The sequence below is a fragment of the Ilyonectria robusta genome, assembly GCF_021365365.1.
Source record: "Ilyonectria robusta strain PMI_751 chromosome Unknown BGZ61scaffold_26, whole genome shotgun sequence".
In the NCBI taxonomy this organism is placed as follows: domain Eukaryota; kingdom Fungi; phylum Ascomycota; class Sordariomycetes; order Hypocreales; family Nectriaceae; genus Ilyonectria; species Ilyonectria robusta.
Genome location: NW_025764460.1, coordinates 51,652 through 66,902, shown reverse-complemented (window position 1 = coordinate 66,902; position 15,251 = coordinate 51,652). Strand labels below are relative to the sequence as shown.

The following is a 15,251-nucleotide window of genomic DNA, read 5'->3' as shown; positions in this document are numbered from 1 at the left end:
ACATCACGGAAGGAATGCATATCCGTGGCCTGGGGTTGAGTTGCAGCCGTAAACCTGATGAGGCACTCAACTACCAGTCTGGTAGATGTATTATCTTTCTTGAGCATGAATAAGCCGTCCGATAACTCTCTTACCTGTGAATTGGCCAGTGATGGTCTTCTGCAACTTCCATCTGTCCGTACATGATGGATAATGGCGTAGGATAGTTACCTCTACTGTTTGGGACATTGCATAGCATATCATACTACGGCTAATTGATCCGGCATTTGGCAAACGGGAACAACTGGCACCTGTGTCTGAGCTGGCATTTCACAGAGTTCTGATAGACCCACGTCTTGATGCAGTTTCATATCTGTGCTGAGCTTATAATCTATAGCTAATAATGTAACACTGCCAGCCTTCTCTTTGATCTCACCACTTCGGGATTTTGGCGGAAAAGTCAGGCTGGAACTTTCTCATGTAGGTGGTATCATCTCGCTTCCGCAGCCCACAGTCAACATATTGTTGGTGAAGCCGTGCCAACTTCTCCCTGTCGAGCTCAACCCCCAGCCCCGGTGCAGTGGGCACATCCAGGCCGCCGTCGACCCACTTCAACGCGCCGTCGACAATGACATCCTCGTCGCGAGGCTTCCACGGCCAGTGCGTGTCGCAGGCGTAGTCGAGATTGACCGTGGCTGATGCCAGATGCGTCATGGCGGCCAGCGAGATGCCCAAGTGGCTGTTGGAATGCATCGAGAGTCCCACGCCCCAGGTTGCGCAGATGGCCCCTAGTGTTTGGGACTTGCGCAAGCCGCCCCAGAAATGGTGGTCGGAGAGAACCACCTGGACGGCGTTTTGTTGAATGGAAGGGGGGAGATGGGAGAAGGCGACGACGGCCATGTTCGTGGCCAGGGGCATCGCTGCCTCCTTTGCTACAGCAGCCATGCCTTCAATTTCGGGGGCTGGATCTTCCAAGTACTCGACAATTCCCTCCAGTTCCTTGGCGACCCATTTAGAGGTCTCGACAGTCCACGCAGCATTGGGATCCAGCCTCAGCGGCAGACCAGGGAATGCCTTGTGCAGTGCTTTGATAGCGGCAACCTCTTCAGCTGGCGGGAAAACACCACCCTTGAGCTTGATAGCCTTGAAGCCGTACTCGTCTATGATCTTCTGCGCTTGTTTCACCACGCCAGCCGCGTCAAGGGCCGCGCCATACTCGTCATCAGGCTCGCCTGGGTGGCCTGCCCACTTGTAAAACAGGTACGCTGAGTATTGGACATTGTCTCTCACGCGGCCGCCGAGCAATTCACTCACGGGCACGCCGGCCATCTTTCCCTGAATATCAAGGCAGGCAACCTCGAAAGGAGAAAAGACTTTGTCCGTGACAGACGCCGTGGTGACCATGCCGGCCATGCCATCGCCGCCAGTCCTGGAGTCGCCAGCCAGACAGTCGACGCATATCTTGTAAATGGAATTCGTGTCGTACACTGAGCGCCCTTTGATGCGGTCGGCTGCTAGTTGCAGGCGGCCCAGATGGGTCGAATCGCCGTAGGATTCGCCCAAGCCGTACGCATCGTCGGTGACGATCTCAATGATGCTGCGCAACGCGAACGGCTCATGCACACCGACGCTATTCAGCAGGGGCATATCGTGGAATGCCACAGGTGTGATGATGACATCCTTGATAACTCCACGGCGAGACATGATTCCTGATTGCAAGAGACAACTCGGTGGGACGCGCTAGGCTGCCGGTTTGCAGAGAGCTAAGAAACATTCAACGGAATTGACTGGTCTTTTTAACAACCCGGCAATGAGCTGATTCGGACGGCGGCAGTTTGCGCGGTATGTACAGAGTACGAATACTCGGCAAGTCAGCGCGAGCGAGTCATGGCCGTAAATCGCGGTTGCATTCGGAGTATTTTCCGTGTCATGCGACGCAATAGAGGGGTTTACAAGGATCGGCAGACTAACAACTCCCGCGGATGCCGGCGTCGGATCGGATGAGCTCCTCCGAGATTCAGGCCTCGCAACATTGCTCCTCTGCAGTTTCGTCGATGCCGCTGTTCCGAGTTGCCCCCAAGGACTATCGGATCACACAATGGACGACCCTTCAGCAAGGTCATATCCTCGGAGCAACGGCGCATCCGACCCCCGCGAAGACGGCCGCCCGGCGAAGCGGCCGAGAGAAGACCCTGTGCGGGCACGCGTAAGCAGAGCCTGCGATCGTTGCAAAGCGTGAGTTGTTCCCTGATCTCTTGTCATCTGCGAACCGGCTAATGCAATTGTACCAAGGCGGAAATCTCGATGTTCCGGCACTTGGCCGTGTGTCTTCTGTTCTCACCTGAAGCTCGACTGTCAATTCACTGCGGCCCATCGACGGGGTCAGCTTCTTCCTACGATCGATGGTGAGAGTGGCAACTCTCTGCAGAAACAACTGTCGGGACAAGTACGCCCGTCGTTGCCTATCGAGGCCACCCCCGAACGGGGGAGTAGCTCCAATGGCGGCGATCGCAGAGAATTATTCGCCGACATGGCATCCTCCCGGTTGACCCCGGCTGTTACTGCAGACTTAGACCTGGTATCAACAACAGCGACGCGGTCCGTAGCTGAGATACGGTCTGATGATAATCCGGATCACAATGCCACGCGCAAGGCCCAGACAAGTGACCATATTGTTCCCCATTCAATGCGCAACTCTCCCGAGCCGTCACAAACCGATGAGCAAGGCCACTATGTCGGTCCCGCGTCCGGTGTTTCGTTTCTTTTACGCGTTCAGCAGAAGCTACAGATCCAGTCTCCAGGGTACTTGAACTCCTCAGTCTTCAACTTTGGAGATCGACCGCTCCCCGGGCACGATATATCATTCGCCATCCTGCCACCAAAGCCTCTAGCGGAGTCTATGGTACGGCGGTATTTTGACTTTGCAGCCGCGACGCACCGTTTCTTACATCGTCCATCCATAGAGGCATGGCTCGAGGAATTATACGAGACGAACGGAGCTATGCTATATCAGGAGTCGGCTCGGAGTCGGACTGCCTTGCTCTTTATGGTGTTTGCGCAATCAAACAATTACCGGAGCCGATCGAAAACCGACACAAAAGATTGGACTGCAGAGTCGGCCGAAACAGGGTGAGTAATGCGTAACACCTTAGCAATAGACAATTTTCAAGGTGTTGATGACTCTTCGTCCAGCGCTCGGTTCTTTGCGGTTGCAGAACACCAACTATCCATGGAAAAAGGCCAGATACGACTGGCCAACGTTCAAGCACGGTTAACACAGTGCTTTTACCTACTAGCACAATCGCGCCTCAACCATTGCTGGACACTCTTCGGGATCACCGCACATCTCGTGTTGGCGCTGGGAATACATCGGAAATCTCGCGTCGATCTTGAGAGTTCGAGCCGGGTCGATTACATTGACCGAGAGTGTAGGAAGCGGACTTTCTGGTGCGCCTACAACCTCAATACATACCTGAGTGCCGCGCTGGGGAGGCCCATGACATTCCATGATGAATGGATCGACCAAGAGTTGCCTCTTTGCGTTGATGATGAACAACTTCGCCTAAGCCCTGGCCCGCCACCAGCGGTTCTTGGGCCGTCAATAACATCGGCTACGGTAGCTCAAATCAAGTAAGGTTCTTCTATTCTGTTTACGTCTTTCAGAATTCGAAGCGTTTCCGGTACTGTCATGCTAACCCGGACTGTCAGGTTGTCCAGAATACTCGCTGGAATTCTGCGAGCCCTCTACGGCATTCACGCTCCATCAACCGAAGAGCATTTCACGCTTGCTGCAAAGTTCAACGGGCAGCTATCAAAATGGCGAGAAGATATCGCATATCTCCTCGATACAGACGGAAGCTCTGCCATGTTTGTCAAGCTGGTCCTGCGACAGCGCGATGTTCTTAAACTCGCCTATTGGCATGCTCAAATCCTGGTTCACAGGCCATTCTTACTAAAGTCTTTCACAAGCCTGGCGAACTATGGGGTCCACGGCGAGTTGTTGTCATCTAGGCCACAGGAAATGCAACAAAATATTAAAATTTGTATCGATGCTGCAACGCAGATCACCGAGCACATTGATCGAATCAACGCCGCCGGCGAGTTTTATAGTACATTATTCGTGTGTGCGCCTGCATCAGTCTACTCTCCTACCATAAAATTCTTTCCAAAGAACTAACCATCAGCCTTACTAGTTCATCCCATATTATGGCTTCAGCGCCGTTGTTATCCTATACGTTTACGCCATCCAGCAACGGTCAGAGCTTCCCGAAAGCTACACGAGACATTTCCGCTTGGCCTCGAAATGTCATGCTCAACTTGAGAGCATTGCAGTAAAAGGATCGCTAATGCAACGATACGGAGTCGTCTTGCAGGAATTGCGCCTTGAAGTACTTCGAAACAATAGTTACCTCGCGTCGGTGTCGACCCCACGAGCTGGAGGATCCGCTGGGGATGAGAGTCGCTTGGGACAACCCGAGCGTGCACAAAGTTCTCAAGCGAACGAAACGGGTATAGGGCAACGGACTGTTGATGCAAGTTTGGCCGTAAATACCAGCGGCTTGGGGGTGCGAGATAATCGAGACTTTGACTGTCGAGGGGGAGGAACTGAACCTAGTGGAGATATGCCTGCAACTTCTACAAGTACGATAGATGTTGCAGATGGTGACTTAGCGCACATGACTAGTTGGGGCCAGTTTGATTCTCTGGTAAGTTGAACTTGCTTGCTTCACTCAAGGCAGCAGAATGACTGACTAGGTGTGCGGTGCAGGTCACAGGCGGCACGGGCACTTTGGATGCGATTCCTCAGGGCGACGTATGGGACACTATCAACGCTACGGGGTTTAATACTTGGTGAAAATTCTGTACGATAAGATTAGTAGCTGAGCGATATTATCATTATTGAACTTGTTTCGCTCGGCTCTGATGGGAAGCGTGAATTGTCAATCGCATTATAGATTGTAATGATGTGATGTACTCCATCATGGAGTGACAGTCATCACTCGGCAGCATAATATGGGCTTTACTATTCGCACATATTGTCCGAGTAAAGCAGTTGAGGAAACAAAGTTTCCTAACACTGATTATTGGAATTTATGCCTCGTAATGATTTATTTTATTGTATTTATCACGTCCGATTTAATACGACAAGTAAGCATCTAGTCTTGTCATATACCGTTTGACTACAAGTATGGTAGGTACCGTAGTCCAGCTCTGGCTTTGGTCAAGGGGCTTGTACCTGCATGGGAGTAGTAAATTATTGTATTTAACTCATTCTAAAGAGGTTTCTACTCCTTTGTACTCGTGAGCCGCTTGTTAACGGCTGTGAGGATGACGTACAGTGTCTCGATTGTGGCCACATTAATACCTAGCTCTCTACCCTTTCTTACAGGGTAACCTAGGATGATGTCCACCTCCATAGGGTTTCCGTTCTCGTAGTCCGCTCGCATACTGCTCCCAATAGGCGGCATACTCAAAATTCTCGCAAAAAGCCTGTCTATCAACTCATACTCAATCGGTACATCGAGAGCCCTGGCGACATCGATGACTTCCTTCATCACGTTTTTCGTCATCGGCGTCGAGTCTTCGGACGAACTGAGCCAAGAATGCGTGTCCATGAGCGTGAGCGTAGTCAATGGATTCCATGCAGCGTTCCACACTACCTTTTCCCACCGCTGCACTTGGATGTTGGGCACAATTTGGAATACTGTTTTCCCAGTAGTCAACAGCGACGCGAACTGGTCGAGGCGTGCAGTCTCCTGGGCTTGCTCAGCGGTTTCATTTGGGTATAATCCGATTTGCATATCCTCGGACTTGGTGTGCGTAATTATGCCAGGTTGTGGTTGGCGTGCGCCGACCCATGTCTGAACTGCGTTAGGGATGTTTGACACGGAGGAGGGAGGTAGACAAACCACGCATGATAAGATGGTTGTGGTGGGGAAGGTATTGCGAAATGGTTCCTCATTACCAACTCCATTCTGAATGATTACTATTGTTGTCCTCTTTTCATCAACACCAGGCTCAATCTGCGGAGGCACGCTGGACTGGTCGATGGCTTTGTGTGCGCAGACAATGTAGTCGAACTTATGGCCTGCCTCGGCAGCTGTTTTTACCACTATATCAACATGTCAGTGCGTTTTCACCCTTCTATTTTATAAGTACTAACCTTTGTGGGGGCGCGAATGGTGTACGCCATGGTTTTGGCTTGTGATCTTGATTCCATTCGCCTTGACGGCATCATAATTAGACCGGGCAACAACGGTGAGGCGGACGTTCTCGCTACGGCTCAATATGAATGCATAAAAGGAGCCGATTCTAGCCAATCATATCAGCATTGCTTCTTTTTGAAGATCCGGCTGCTTTGTGATCACATACGCTCCCAGCCCGTAGAGGAGCACTTCTAAAGGAGGGGCGCTCATTTTGATTCAGACTTTCGGGTGGTCAGTAGAGCTCCTGTCGTACGCCTCTGGATCAAGTCTCACAGCGTGCTAATAACCGGAGGATCTTCAGGCTCTGCGTCCAAGCTGGATGTCGTCTCGCATCCAGTTGAGGGGTTACTGCATCTGGAGTTGCAGTCGGATCGGACCACGGCAAGTCACCCGCCTTACTGTAGGATAACGGATGTTCTTCTTGACCCACCTCGATCCGACGTGCATATCCGTGCCGCGGAGACTCCAACCCCCCGCATTTAGCGATGGTGGGTGTTACTGTTCCATCCGCTGTCAAGGGTGTGGGATTCCGATATGTGACCGGTAAGAGCAACTTGAGTGTGCCGAGCTGGATGGTGTAACGCTGTAATCTAGTACATCTGAATTAGTCAACAAGTGGTTGGGATCTTACCGTGATGTCAGACTTGTTCCACCAACGTCGGGCCAACGGAGCATTTGAGCTGATGTACACACAAACTTAAGGTGGGAGCGCCGAGGGAATGTGCATGTACAACCAGACGTACAGCCAGATGGAGTAGCGTCGAAGTGTCTCGTCATAAATAGCTAAAATATCGAGCGTTGCTATTCATACACATACATTTTGCCATTCGCTCACACGAGTATATGTTCCAATCCTAAAGATGAATACCAATAATAGACGTAATGCAACATTTTAAAAGTATCTCTTTATGACCATTAGTCTTTTGGTCTTGGGTGTAGTGCTATATATATGCTTCCAGTGTTCACAACTACTACAATGAGGATGATTATTAGCAGCATTGAGGTCTGTACTTTCATATGCAGATAGTAATACTTATTTCTTAACTATAGACCAGCCTCTATGCTCACTAGACTCGCGATTCCCGCCTCAATAGCCTTCTTTTCGGCGTCATTAGGCGCAAGGTACGGCCGTCTGGGCTCCAGCTTCGCCACGGCTCCCTCAATCCCCGCGGCCTTGGCAGTGTTAAGCGCCGCCGCATACTTGACAGATGAAATACCGGCCTTGCAAGGCTGCTCCGCGAGCGCAGCTTTCTTGTGCAAGTCCATTGCCTCTTGGAACTTGCCCTCGTTGTATAGGTTGTAGATGTGCACGATCGTCTTGGGGAACACGTTGGCGAATCCCGCGATGGTTCCCATGGAGCCCGCAGCCAAGCCGCCGATCAGGAAATCCGACTGTCCTCCATACGTCGCGAACTCATCTGCTGGGAGCTCAGCCGCAAGACGGGTGATCTTGGCTACCGCACCGCAAGTCAGCTTCACACCGACGATTTTGCTATGCGTCTTGGCTAGTCTGGCAATAGTCGCCGAGTCTAGATCAATCCCGTTACAGACAGTCGGGAAGTTGTAGATGACGATAGGGAGCGCGCTCTCCGCGGCAACATCATTAAAGAAGTTGTCGATAACTGCCGGCGTCGTCTGCTTCCCGAAGTAGGCGGGGGGCAGAAGCAGGACATAATTTGCGCCGGCATCAGCTGCGTCGGCGATAAACTCCAAGACCTGCTTTGTTCCATGGCCACCTACGCCAGCCATGATGGGGTAGGATGGTCCGACTGCTTTCCGGGCTGTTTCGAGCAGAGTCTTCCGCTCCTCACGCGTCAGAAGAAAGGTCTCGGCATTGGTACCCAGCACAACCAGTCCCGCAAGACCAGTTTTTGACATGTACGAATAGTATTTGGCTTGGGATTCCGTGTCCAGCGAGTCAGTGCTGTGGTCGAAGAAGGTGATTGTGGGGGCCCAGACGCCGCTTGGTGGTACTTTGGGGAATGACATGATGGCTGATACTGGGTCAAGATGGACTGATGCTTTACGGGGAAGGGTAGATACTGGGGGTTAAGGTAGGCTGGGATACTTAAAGCTGGGTGGACGAGGGTTTCCGTGTATTCTTCCCCGCTCTGAGATACGTTTGTCAGTGCTCCATGATGAACCAACCGAACCGGCCAATCGAGTACAATTAACGGTCATCCCCGCGTCGTCCCGTCTGCGGGTTTAACTCGCGGTCTGGATCCGCCAGCAATGGCAAGACACCCGGCGGAAATGCCCTTGTCAAGGGTCAGGAGCATTTCCGACGGATAAATACAGCTATCTCTCGGACGGAAAAACTCCATCCGTCATGTCGCGCGCTCACCACCGAGGGGAAATCACTCACGTCACAAACGACGCGAAAGATAACCATCCCATCCGTGTTTTCGGAGCAAGGGCCAGCGGATCCAAATGGCGTCCAACGTCCAATCATTGCCAACGTCTACTGACGCCGAGAGCCCGCAGGTGTTGAAGAAGCGGAAAAGAAACATCGAGAGAGCGCGTGTTACTCGCGCGTGCGATAGGTGCAAAAAGTAACAACGTCCTTGGCGTCTATGCAGTCTGGATTGATGTGCTAACATGAGGTCTTTCAACCTAGACGGAAGATCAAATGCAATGGCGCTCAGCCGTGTGAGTTTTGTATCCGGGCCAAGGCGAGTTGTACATTCGATTCGGCCTATGCGAGAGGCCGGGTGCCTGCTATTCTCCCAGCCTCTGATGTTGACAGTGGAAGCAATTCAATACTAGTGGATGATGCTTTGACTCAGGCAACGCAACATCCTCTAAGATTACAGAGCCACCATGTCTCATCAAGCTATCTTGTTCCCTTGCCCTCAGCATCCGCGGCGCCCTCATCGCAAAGCTCACCAGAGCCTGTTCAGACTGATCTGCAAGGACATTACATCGGGCCCGCGTCAGGAGTCTCCTTTCTGCTCCGGGTTCAGAAGCGCTTACACCAAGCCATCTCATTCCACGATGCTAGCACCATCTTTACTTTTGGCGATGCCCCTCTGCAACTTCCCGAGTTCGACCCGTCCTTTTGCATGATGCTCCCCAGGGATGACGCGCAGCGTTTGGTAGACCGGTACTTTGACTTTGCCATGCCGACGTACCGGTTCCTCCATCGACCAACAGTTCAGGAATGGTTTGAAGAGTTTTATGACACCCTTGGCATTATGCGCGATGCACAGAGTGCGCCAGCCAAGGTCGCATTACTGTTCATGGTGTTTGCTCAAGCAAGGGTGTATATGCCTGACAGTGACAGGCCGGGTCCGCCAGATCTTAGGTTAGCAATACATTCCTTCCAAAATCGCAGATACCTGGCTAAAATTAACATTAACAGTACTCGATACTTCCTTGCAGCTGAACATCAACTCACAAAGGAACGGGGCTCGATTCGCTTGACCAGCGTTCAAGCTCGTTTAACACAATGCTTCTACCTTCTCACTCAATCCCGCATCAACCATTGCTGGAGTTTATTCGGCACGATGTCACATTTAGCACTGGCCATTGGCCTGAATCGGAATAGACGTCCTGGCCGAAGAAGCGGATTAAGCGTGGTTGAAGCCCAATGTCGCCGGCGAACCTTTTGGTGTGCTTACACTCTAGACGCCTATCTCAGCGTTGCCTTGGGTAGACCGCGGTCATTTCATGATGACGATATTGACACGGAGCTTCCGGCATGTGTTGACGATGACCAGCTAACGGCGGAAAATATTGCCACGTCGCCTGACAATAGGAGCCCATCAACCATGCTTGCTCCAATTGCGCATATCAAGTGAGATGAACCCACTGAGCCCCATGGTAGTGACTGACGAAACAGAGTCGCTCGGATAATCAGCAAGATCGTGCGCGACCTCTACGCCATAAAGCCAATATCAGCAAGTCGCCGATCGGTACTCACTGAGCGCATCTCGAGAGACCTGAGTGACTGGCAAGTCGAGTTCGCTCGGTTTCTCGACAGCGAGTTTTTCAGCACATCACTCGTCCCTCCAATCTTTCAGCGGCAACAGAATGTCCTCAACCTCACCTACTGGCATGCTATCATCCTCACTCATCGGCCGTTTGTACTGACCAACTTTGCGCGACTTTCTCGCAAGGACGGGAACTCTGGCATTGAAGACGCCCAGACGGCGGAGAGTGTGCAGCAGTGCTTGATGGCTGCGATGAAGACGGTCAAGAAGATTAACGATATTACACAAACACGGCAAATGTTCCACGCGTTCTGGGTTAGTGCTTTGCAGGGTGATTGGCGTCGGGAGAAGACTGACGGTCTACAGATTGCAGCGTACTTCGCCTTCACCGCAACCATTGTGCTCTACATCTACGTGATCCAGAGCCGAGCATCCCCACCAGAGCTGTACAGCAGCTATTTCGCAGCCGCCACCAAATGCCAGTCCCACATCTCAGCCATGGCCGAGAAAGGATCACTCCCGGAGCGATATTGCCTTGTCTTGGAGGAATTGCGCGTCGAAGCCCTACGCCAGGCGAAACGCATGCACCCGACGATGACGAATTTGGGGGGGTTGGAAGATCTCGCATACGGAAATGGATTCCCACAGAGTACGGCGTCGATGCCCTTGGATGACACCCCTAGCGATATTGCCAACTACACGGATGTGCTGGGGGAGAATGTGATTGACTTCAACGGTATGCCAAGTTCTGCGTTTTCAGATTCCTCGGGCTGGGGACAGTTCGCTTCGATGGTCTCGTCGGGGCTGGGCAATCTAGATTTGTTCCTCAACGATGACACATTTACAATTTAATCACGACATGTGCGATGGCATTTGTTAACGTAGAACCTGATTAGCTTCTTTAAATTTACCTGTGAAGCCTTTTCGTCATACCCAGGCAAGGAGTGACTTTCACCTCGTACACACCCATAGCACTAACTAGCACTAATTGACATAGAGGAACCTCAGAATCACAGTCGCTGTGTGGTTGCAGCTATCTGACGTAGATCGTCGCAGCACCGGGAACCGACGGAGCTTCTACTCCTCTGTATTTTGGGTGGATGCAGATGTACCTCTCAACTATTCTCATCATTATTCGTTACATCCCGACAAGTGCCGACTTAGAGGTTTCACACAGCCAACCGGATGCAAGAATCCAGCTGGGTATGGCAGCAGATTTGATCATATCAGTAGCAAAGCCCGCGTCCTCCGTTCCACCGTGATTGGTCTGCCAACACGGAAAAGCGCCATCGCGATCCGTCATCCGACGGAAAAGCCATCGCGGAACTGCGTGGCGGAACACATGGCGGGGTTCATGTTAAACTGCGGGGATCCATCTATGATGGTAGAGGTAGAGCAGCATACGCACTGGTAGATGACTTGCCTGCTTCGTATATCAATCAATCCTCTCTATTACAGCTTGGCCTTCTTGTAGACCCTCCATTTCCTCCCTCGCCAAAGCTTCATCGCTCAAGCCCCAGGCCCTCCTCCTCCTCTCCCACTCAATCAAACCTCACCATGGCGTCAGCAATGGCCAAGCGCCTCCAAGGCAAGACTGTGCTCATCACCGGCGCCTCATCTGGCATCGGGCGATCCACTGCCTTCGAGTTTGCCCGCACAAGCCCGAATGATTTGAAGCTGGTGTTGACGGCGCGCCGCATCGACACTCTCAAGCAGATTGCGGCGGATATCACCAAGGAAGTCGGCCCTGGCGTCAAGGTACTGCCTATTCAGCTGGACGTTAGCAATCCTGCTGAGGTGCGCGCTTTCCCGGATTCATTGCCGGCTGAGTTCAAGGAAATCGATGTGCTGGTCAACAATGCGTAAGTTTTCACCCCATGGGTTCAATCGGAACAGTACAACAGAACAAGTGACTAACGAGCTATAAACTGCAGCGGCCTGGTCAAAGGCGTAGCCAAGGCACCTGAGATTGCCGAAGACGACATGAACGTCATGTTCGCCACCAACGTGACAGGACTGATCAACATGACACAAGCAATCCTCCCTGGAATGTTGAAGCGTGGCAACGGCGATGGTGCCGGCGACATCATCAACATCGGGTCCATCGCAGGTCGTGAGCCCTACGTCGGTGGGAGCATATACTGCGCCACCAAGGCGGCCGTCCGGTCTTTCACCGACAGCCTGCGAAAGGAGCTGATTGCGAAGAGAATCCGAGTCATCTGCGTCGACCCTGGCCAAGTTGAGACTGAGTTCTCCGTGGTTCGATTTGGTGGTGATAAGGCCAAGGCTGATGCTGTCTATGCGTGCGTACTCTACCTGGCTATCACGCCGTTCGTCCTGGACAAATTGCTAATCTTGTTACAGGGGCTGTGAGCCATTGACGCCTGATGATATTGCTGAGGCGGTCGTATTCACTGCTGGCAGGAGGGAGAACGTCGTCATTGCTGATACTCTCATTTTCCCCAACCACCAAGCCGCTGCCACCATCATGCACAAGAAGTCCGCATAGAAAGCACGACAAAGAAGGTGCACGTCAGTCAAAAGCTCAGGTCGTCACGCTACACAACCTCATGAGGCCATCTATACAGTCTAGTCACGAATAGGAATCGCAGACTGGATCTCTTGCGCAGCGCGAGTCAAAAGATGTTTCTGTTCTGCGGGGGAAACAGGAGACCTGAGACTGAAAAGGGGCAGGGCGATAGATTGAATGTTATTTGGGCTTGAATAGAGCTGATGATCGAGGAATGGGCAATAATAATAAAACCGATTAAATGATTGTGTTCGTTGTTTGACACACGAACTCACCATCCCGAAATGGATTTCCACACCAAAGATCCTTAACCTGATCCTGAGCGCCCCAATCCACAACCCCCTCACTACACAGGCGCTACAGCACCTGTAATCTTCCGTAGTATAGTGGTCAGTATGCAAGCTTGTCACGCTTGAGACCCGGGTTCAATTCCCGGCGGGAGAGATCCAGCCACAGGTGTTACACCTGGTCATCTTTTTTCCATGTTGGAGAAAATATTTATATTTTTGTCCGGTGATATTCATCGAAATGGTCTTCGTTATATAGGTCCTATTTGCGACAGCTGTCTCCTAAGTTTCGGGATATTGAAATGACACGGCTAATTAAAAGATGAGGATGATTGTACAGAAGTGGCCTAGTCCAGCATTTAGAATATGCTGCTGGTTCTTTAAATGACTGTCCCCCATATTATTCCCTGGCCGCTCCCTTCCAGACTTGAACCTGTGCGGAATGTGGTTTCCTATCGCGCAGAGCGCGCCGGGAATCATTCCGTCGACAGCGTCAGCAATGGTGGGTCGGTGTCTCCGGAATATGCTAGCACCGTGACCAGCCTGCGGGATGGAGGCAATAATAGCGGAAAGCAGATCCCGCGAAATCCTTGTCTTTGCCGGCTTATTGCTGGTAATAACGGTCGGTGCTGCTGTTTATCAATAGCGTGGGGAATGAGAACTAACTCGAAAATTGATTTATATACTCAATGCCGAGCTACTACTTGATAAAGTACATCTACCTTAGGTTACTTTGACATTATCCAACATGGCTCCCTCCGTTACTTCTCTGTTGGCCGAAAGCAACACTATCATCCCCATCAAGACCAAAGCCAGCGTCGTGAATGACGACGTGGGCATATTTCTAGAGACAAACGCGGTTCAACCAACGGAAACTGTGTGCCAAGTGGAAGAAATGCCCTATCTGGAGAACACACCCGCCACCTCTGAAGACAACGACGACACAGTTGACCATGGCAAGAATGGATTCCAGTCGCCAGACATTGTCGACGAATTCGGCACCAATGCTGTCTCGACGCTACAAGAAATGCCCGGTGCATGCGTACCCTCGACACAGAAAGCCGTCGTGACCCCAGAGATGGGCGAGCAGCTCAATCTTCACCTCCGCACCGTTGCCGTCCGAGATCCATCCCCAGGCGAAGCTGTCGTCCGGATCCTATATAGCGGCATCTGTCGCAGTGTACGTGAACCTGTTGCGCCCTTCTATCCAAAACTGCCCTTCCCCGTCTAACATGTAATTAGGACGCTTGCTTCTCCGTCGGCCCTGAACCCGGCTTCCCTGAGCACAACCACATTGCCGGTCACGAAGGCCTCGGCCATATCGTCAAGGCCCACGATCCATCCCTCCTAGGCCGGCCAGTTGCCATCCGCTACCTGGGTACATCTTGCCAGACATGCACCTACTGCCTCCGCGGGCTCTTCACGTCGTGCCCGTTTCAACTGAACGCGCCCAAACATATCGCTGGCACATTTCAACAATATGCCACCGTCCCTACCTCATGCCTGATACCCTTGCCTAAATCAGTGCTTTCTGGGAGCGTCAACCCGGCTCTGTACGCTGCTGCGCTGTGTTCAGGGTCCACGGCATTAGTTGCGTTGCAAGCTGCAGAGATAAGCCCGGGCGATGTCGTGATGGTTGTCGGTGTTGCTGGTGCAATTGGCCATCTGACTGGCGCAATCGCGAAACAGGTCAAGGGGGCTAAGGTCATCGGCATCGACTTGGGATGGAAGATCGACAAGCTTCAGGCCAGATCAGAAGAGTTTGCCGACATCTTCTTGCACGCACCTACGGCTGACGATGGCGAAGCCTGGAGTGCATTTAAAGCCGAGTTACTGGGAGCCTGTTCACAACTGAGGGGCAGAAATGGCCTCACACGCGCTGCTGAGGCAGTTGTAGTCACTAGCAGTTCCATCGCTGCTTTTAAACGCCTAGATGAGTATGTCTGTGATGGCGGGAGGATCGTCTGCGTGGGGTAAGATTTCCCTTTGTTTCTTTTCTTCTCTCGACGTTGAAACTTGCTAACTTACCTCTTTGTTCCCAGTGTTCCCCAAGGACGGAATTCGGTTTCCGTGGATTTGAACGCCCTTATCGAGCGAAATCTGAAACTATCCGGCAATCTCATGGGTGGACATCGCGGGGCGGCGGAGGTCATGCACTATATTACGTCTGGGCAAATCAAGCCCCATATCACCGAAGTAGCTCTGGAAGATGTGCCCGAGCAGATGCATAATCTTGTAGATTGTAAAACCATGGGAAAGGTTGTTGTACGGGTCAACGAACCACTTCTAGCAGTTTAATAGTCCACACCAGCCGGTT

General features: G+C 51.9%; 7 protein-coding genes and 1 non-coding gene across 8 annotated transcripts; 5 read left to right on the top strand and 3 right to left on the bottom strand.

Annotated features, from left to right (window-relative positions):
- Window positions 1-332: 332 nt before the first annotated feature.
- BGZ61DRAFT_461072 (mandelate racemase/muconate lactonizing enzyme domain-containing protein) lies at window positions 333-1,856 on the bottom strand. Its single transcript, XM_046247089.1, has one exon. It carries the CDS (start codon window positions 1,681-1,683, stop codon window positions 412-414), a length of 1,272 nt encoding a protein of 423 aa, XP_046098049.1. The 5' UTR covers window positions 1,684-1,856; the 3' UTR covers window positions 333-411.
- Window positions 1,857-2,044: 188 nt separating this feature from the next.
- BGZ61DRAFT_461071 (fungal-specific transcription factor domain-containing protein) lies at window positions 2,045-4,848 on the top strand. The gene is made up of 6 exons (XM_046247088.1): window positions 2,045-2,214; window positions 2,272-3,108; window positions 3,172-3,609; window positions 3,688-4,099; window positions 4,173-4,685; window positions 4,748-4,848. Exons 1-6 carry the CDS (start codon window positions 2,078-2,080, stop codon window positions 4,832-4,834), a joined length of 2,424 nt encoding a protein of 807 aa, XP_046098048.1. The 5' UTR covers window positions 2,045-2,077; the 3' UTR covers window positions 4,835-4,848.
- A 416-nt stretch (window positions 4,849-5,264) lies between these two features.
- BGZ61DRAFT_429882 (ketopantoate reductase PanE/ApbA-domain-containing protein) lies at window positions 5,265-6,395 on the bottom strand (the record flags this gene model as incomplete). The annotated part of the gene is made up of 4 exons (XM_046243789.1): window positions 5,265-5,840; window positions 5,889-6,091; window positions 6,143-6,291; window positions 6,352-6,395. The coding sequence occupies 4 exons, from the start codon at window positions 6,393-6,395 to the stop codon at window positions 5,265-5,267; spliced, it is 972 nt and encodes a 323-aa protein (XP_046098047.1).
- An 834-nt stretch (window positions 6,396-7,229) lies between these two features.
- Window positions 7,230-8,249, bottom strand: BGZ61DRAFT_429880 (uncharacterized protein; the record flags this gene model as incomplete). The annotated part of the gene is made up of 1 exon (XM_046243788.1): window positions 7,230-8,249. The coding sequence occupies exon 1, from the start codon at window positions 8,172-8,174 to the stop codon at window positions 7,230-7,232; it is 945 nt and encodes a 314-aa protein (XP_046098046.1). The 5' UTR covers window positions 8,175-8,249.
- Window positions 8,250-8,526: 277 nt separating this feature from the next.
- On the top strand, window positions 8,527-11,210 carry BGZ61DRAFT_429876 (transcriptional regulatory protein GAL4). Its single transcript, XM_046243787.1, has 5 exons — window positions 8,527-8,737; window positions 8,803-9,489; window positions 9,547-9,981; window positions 10,027-10,432; window positions 10,484-11,210. Exons 1-5 carry the CDS (start codon window positions 8,616-8,618, stop codon window positions 10,967-10,969), a joined length of 2,136 nt encoding a protein of 711 aa, XP_046098045.1. The 5' UTR covers window positions 8,527-8,615; the 3' UTR covers window positions 10,970-11,210.
- A 464-nt stretch (window positions 11,211-11,674) lies between these two features.
- Window positions 11,675-12,626, top strand: BGZ61DRAFT_537874 (NADP-dependent L-serine/L-allo-threonine dehydrogenase ydfG; the record flags this gene model as incomplete). The annotated part of the gene is made up of 3 exons (XM_046254587.1): window positions 11,675-11,979; window positions 12,052-12,420; window positions 12,482-12,626. 3 exons carry the CDS (start codon window positions 11,675-11,677, stop codon window positions 12,624-12,626), a joined length of 819 nt encoding a protein of 272 aa, XP_046098044.1.
- Window positions 12,627-13,019: 393 nt separating this feature from the next.
- BGZ61DRAFT_t191 lies at window positions 13,020-13,091 on the top strand. The gene has a single exon. It is a non-coding gene; the product is annotated as a tRNA-Asp (tRNA).
- Window positions 13,092-13,895: 804 nt separating this feature from the next.
- On the top strand, window positions 13,896-15,232 carry BGZ61DRAFT_429870 (chaperonin 10-like protein; the record flags this gene model as incomplete). The annotated part of the gene is made up of 3 exons (XM_046243786.1): window positions 13,896-14,114; window positions 14,177-14,907; window positions 14,977-15,232. Exons 1-3 carry the CDS (start codon window positions 13,962-13,964, stop codon window positions 15,230-15,232), a joined length of 1,140 nt encoding a protein of 379 aa, XP_046098043.1. The 5' UTR covers window positions 13,896-13,961.
- Window positions 15,233-15,251: the final 19 nt, after the last annotated feature.

Excerpts from the sequence above, each read along its gene's own strand:
- BGZ61DRAFT_461072 (XM_046247089.1), bottom strand. The coding sequence starts at position 1,683 with ATGTCTCGCCGTGGAGTTATCAAGGATGTCATCATCACACCTGTGGCA.
- BGZ61DRAFT_461071 (XM_046247088.1), top strand. The coding sequence starts at position 2,078 with ATGGACGACCCTTCAGCAAGGTCATATCCTCGGAGCAACGGCGCATCC. Across the intron at positions 3,610-3,687 it reads GCTACGGTAGCTCAAATCAA|GTTGTCCAGAATACTCGCTG; the intron begins GTAAGGTTCTTC and ends CCGGACTGTCAG. Across the intron at positions 4,100-4,172 it reads AGTTTTATAGTACATTATTC|TTCATCCCATATTATGGCTT; the intron begins GTGTGTGCGCCT and ends CAGCCTTACTAG.
- BGZ61DRAFT_429876 (XM_046243787.1), top strand. The coding sequence starts at position 8,616 with ATGGCGTCCAACGTCCAATCATTGCCAACGTCTACTGACGCCGAGAGC. Across the intron at positions 8,738-8,802 it reads GCGTGCGATAGGTGCAAAAA|ACGGAAGATCAAATGCAATG; the intron begins GTAACAACGTCC and ends CTTTCAACCTAG. Across the intron at positions 10,433-10,483 it reads AAATGTTCCACGCGTTCTGG|ATTGCAGCGTACTTCGCCTT; the intron begins GTTAGTGCTTTG and ends GACGGTCTACAG.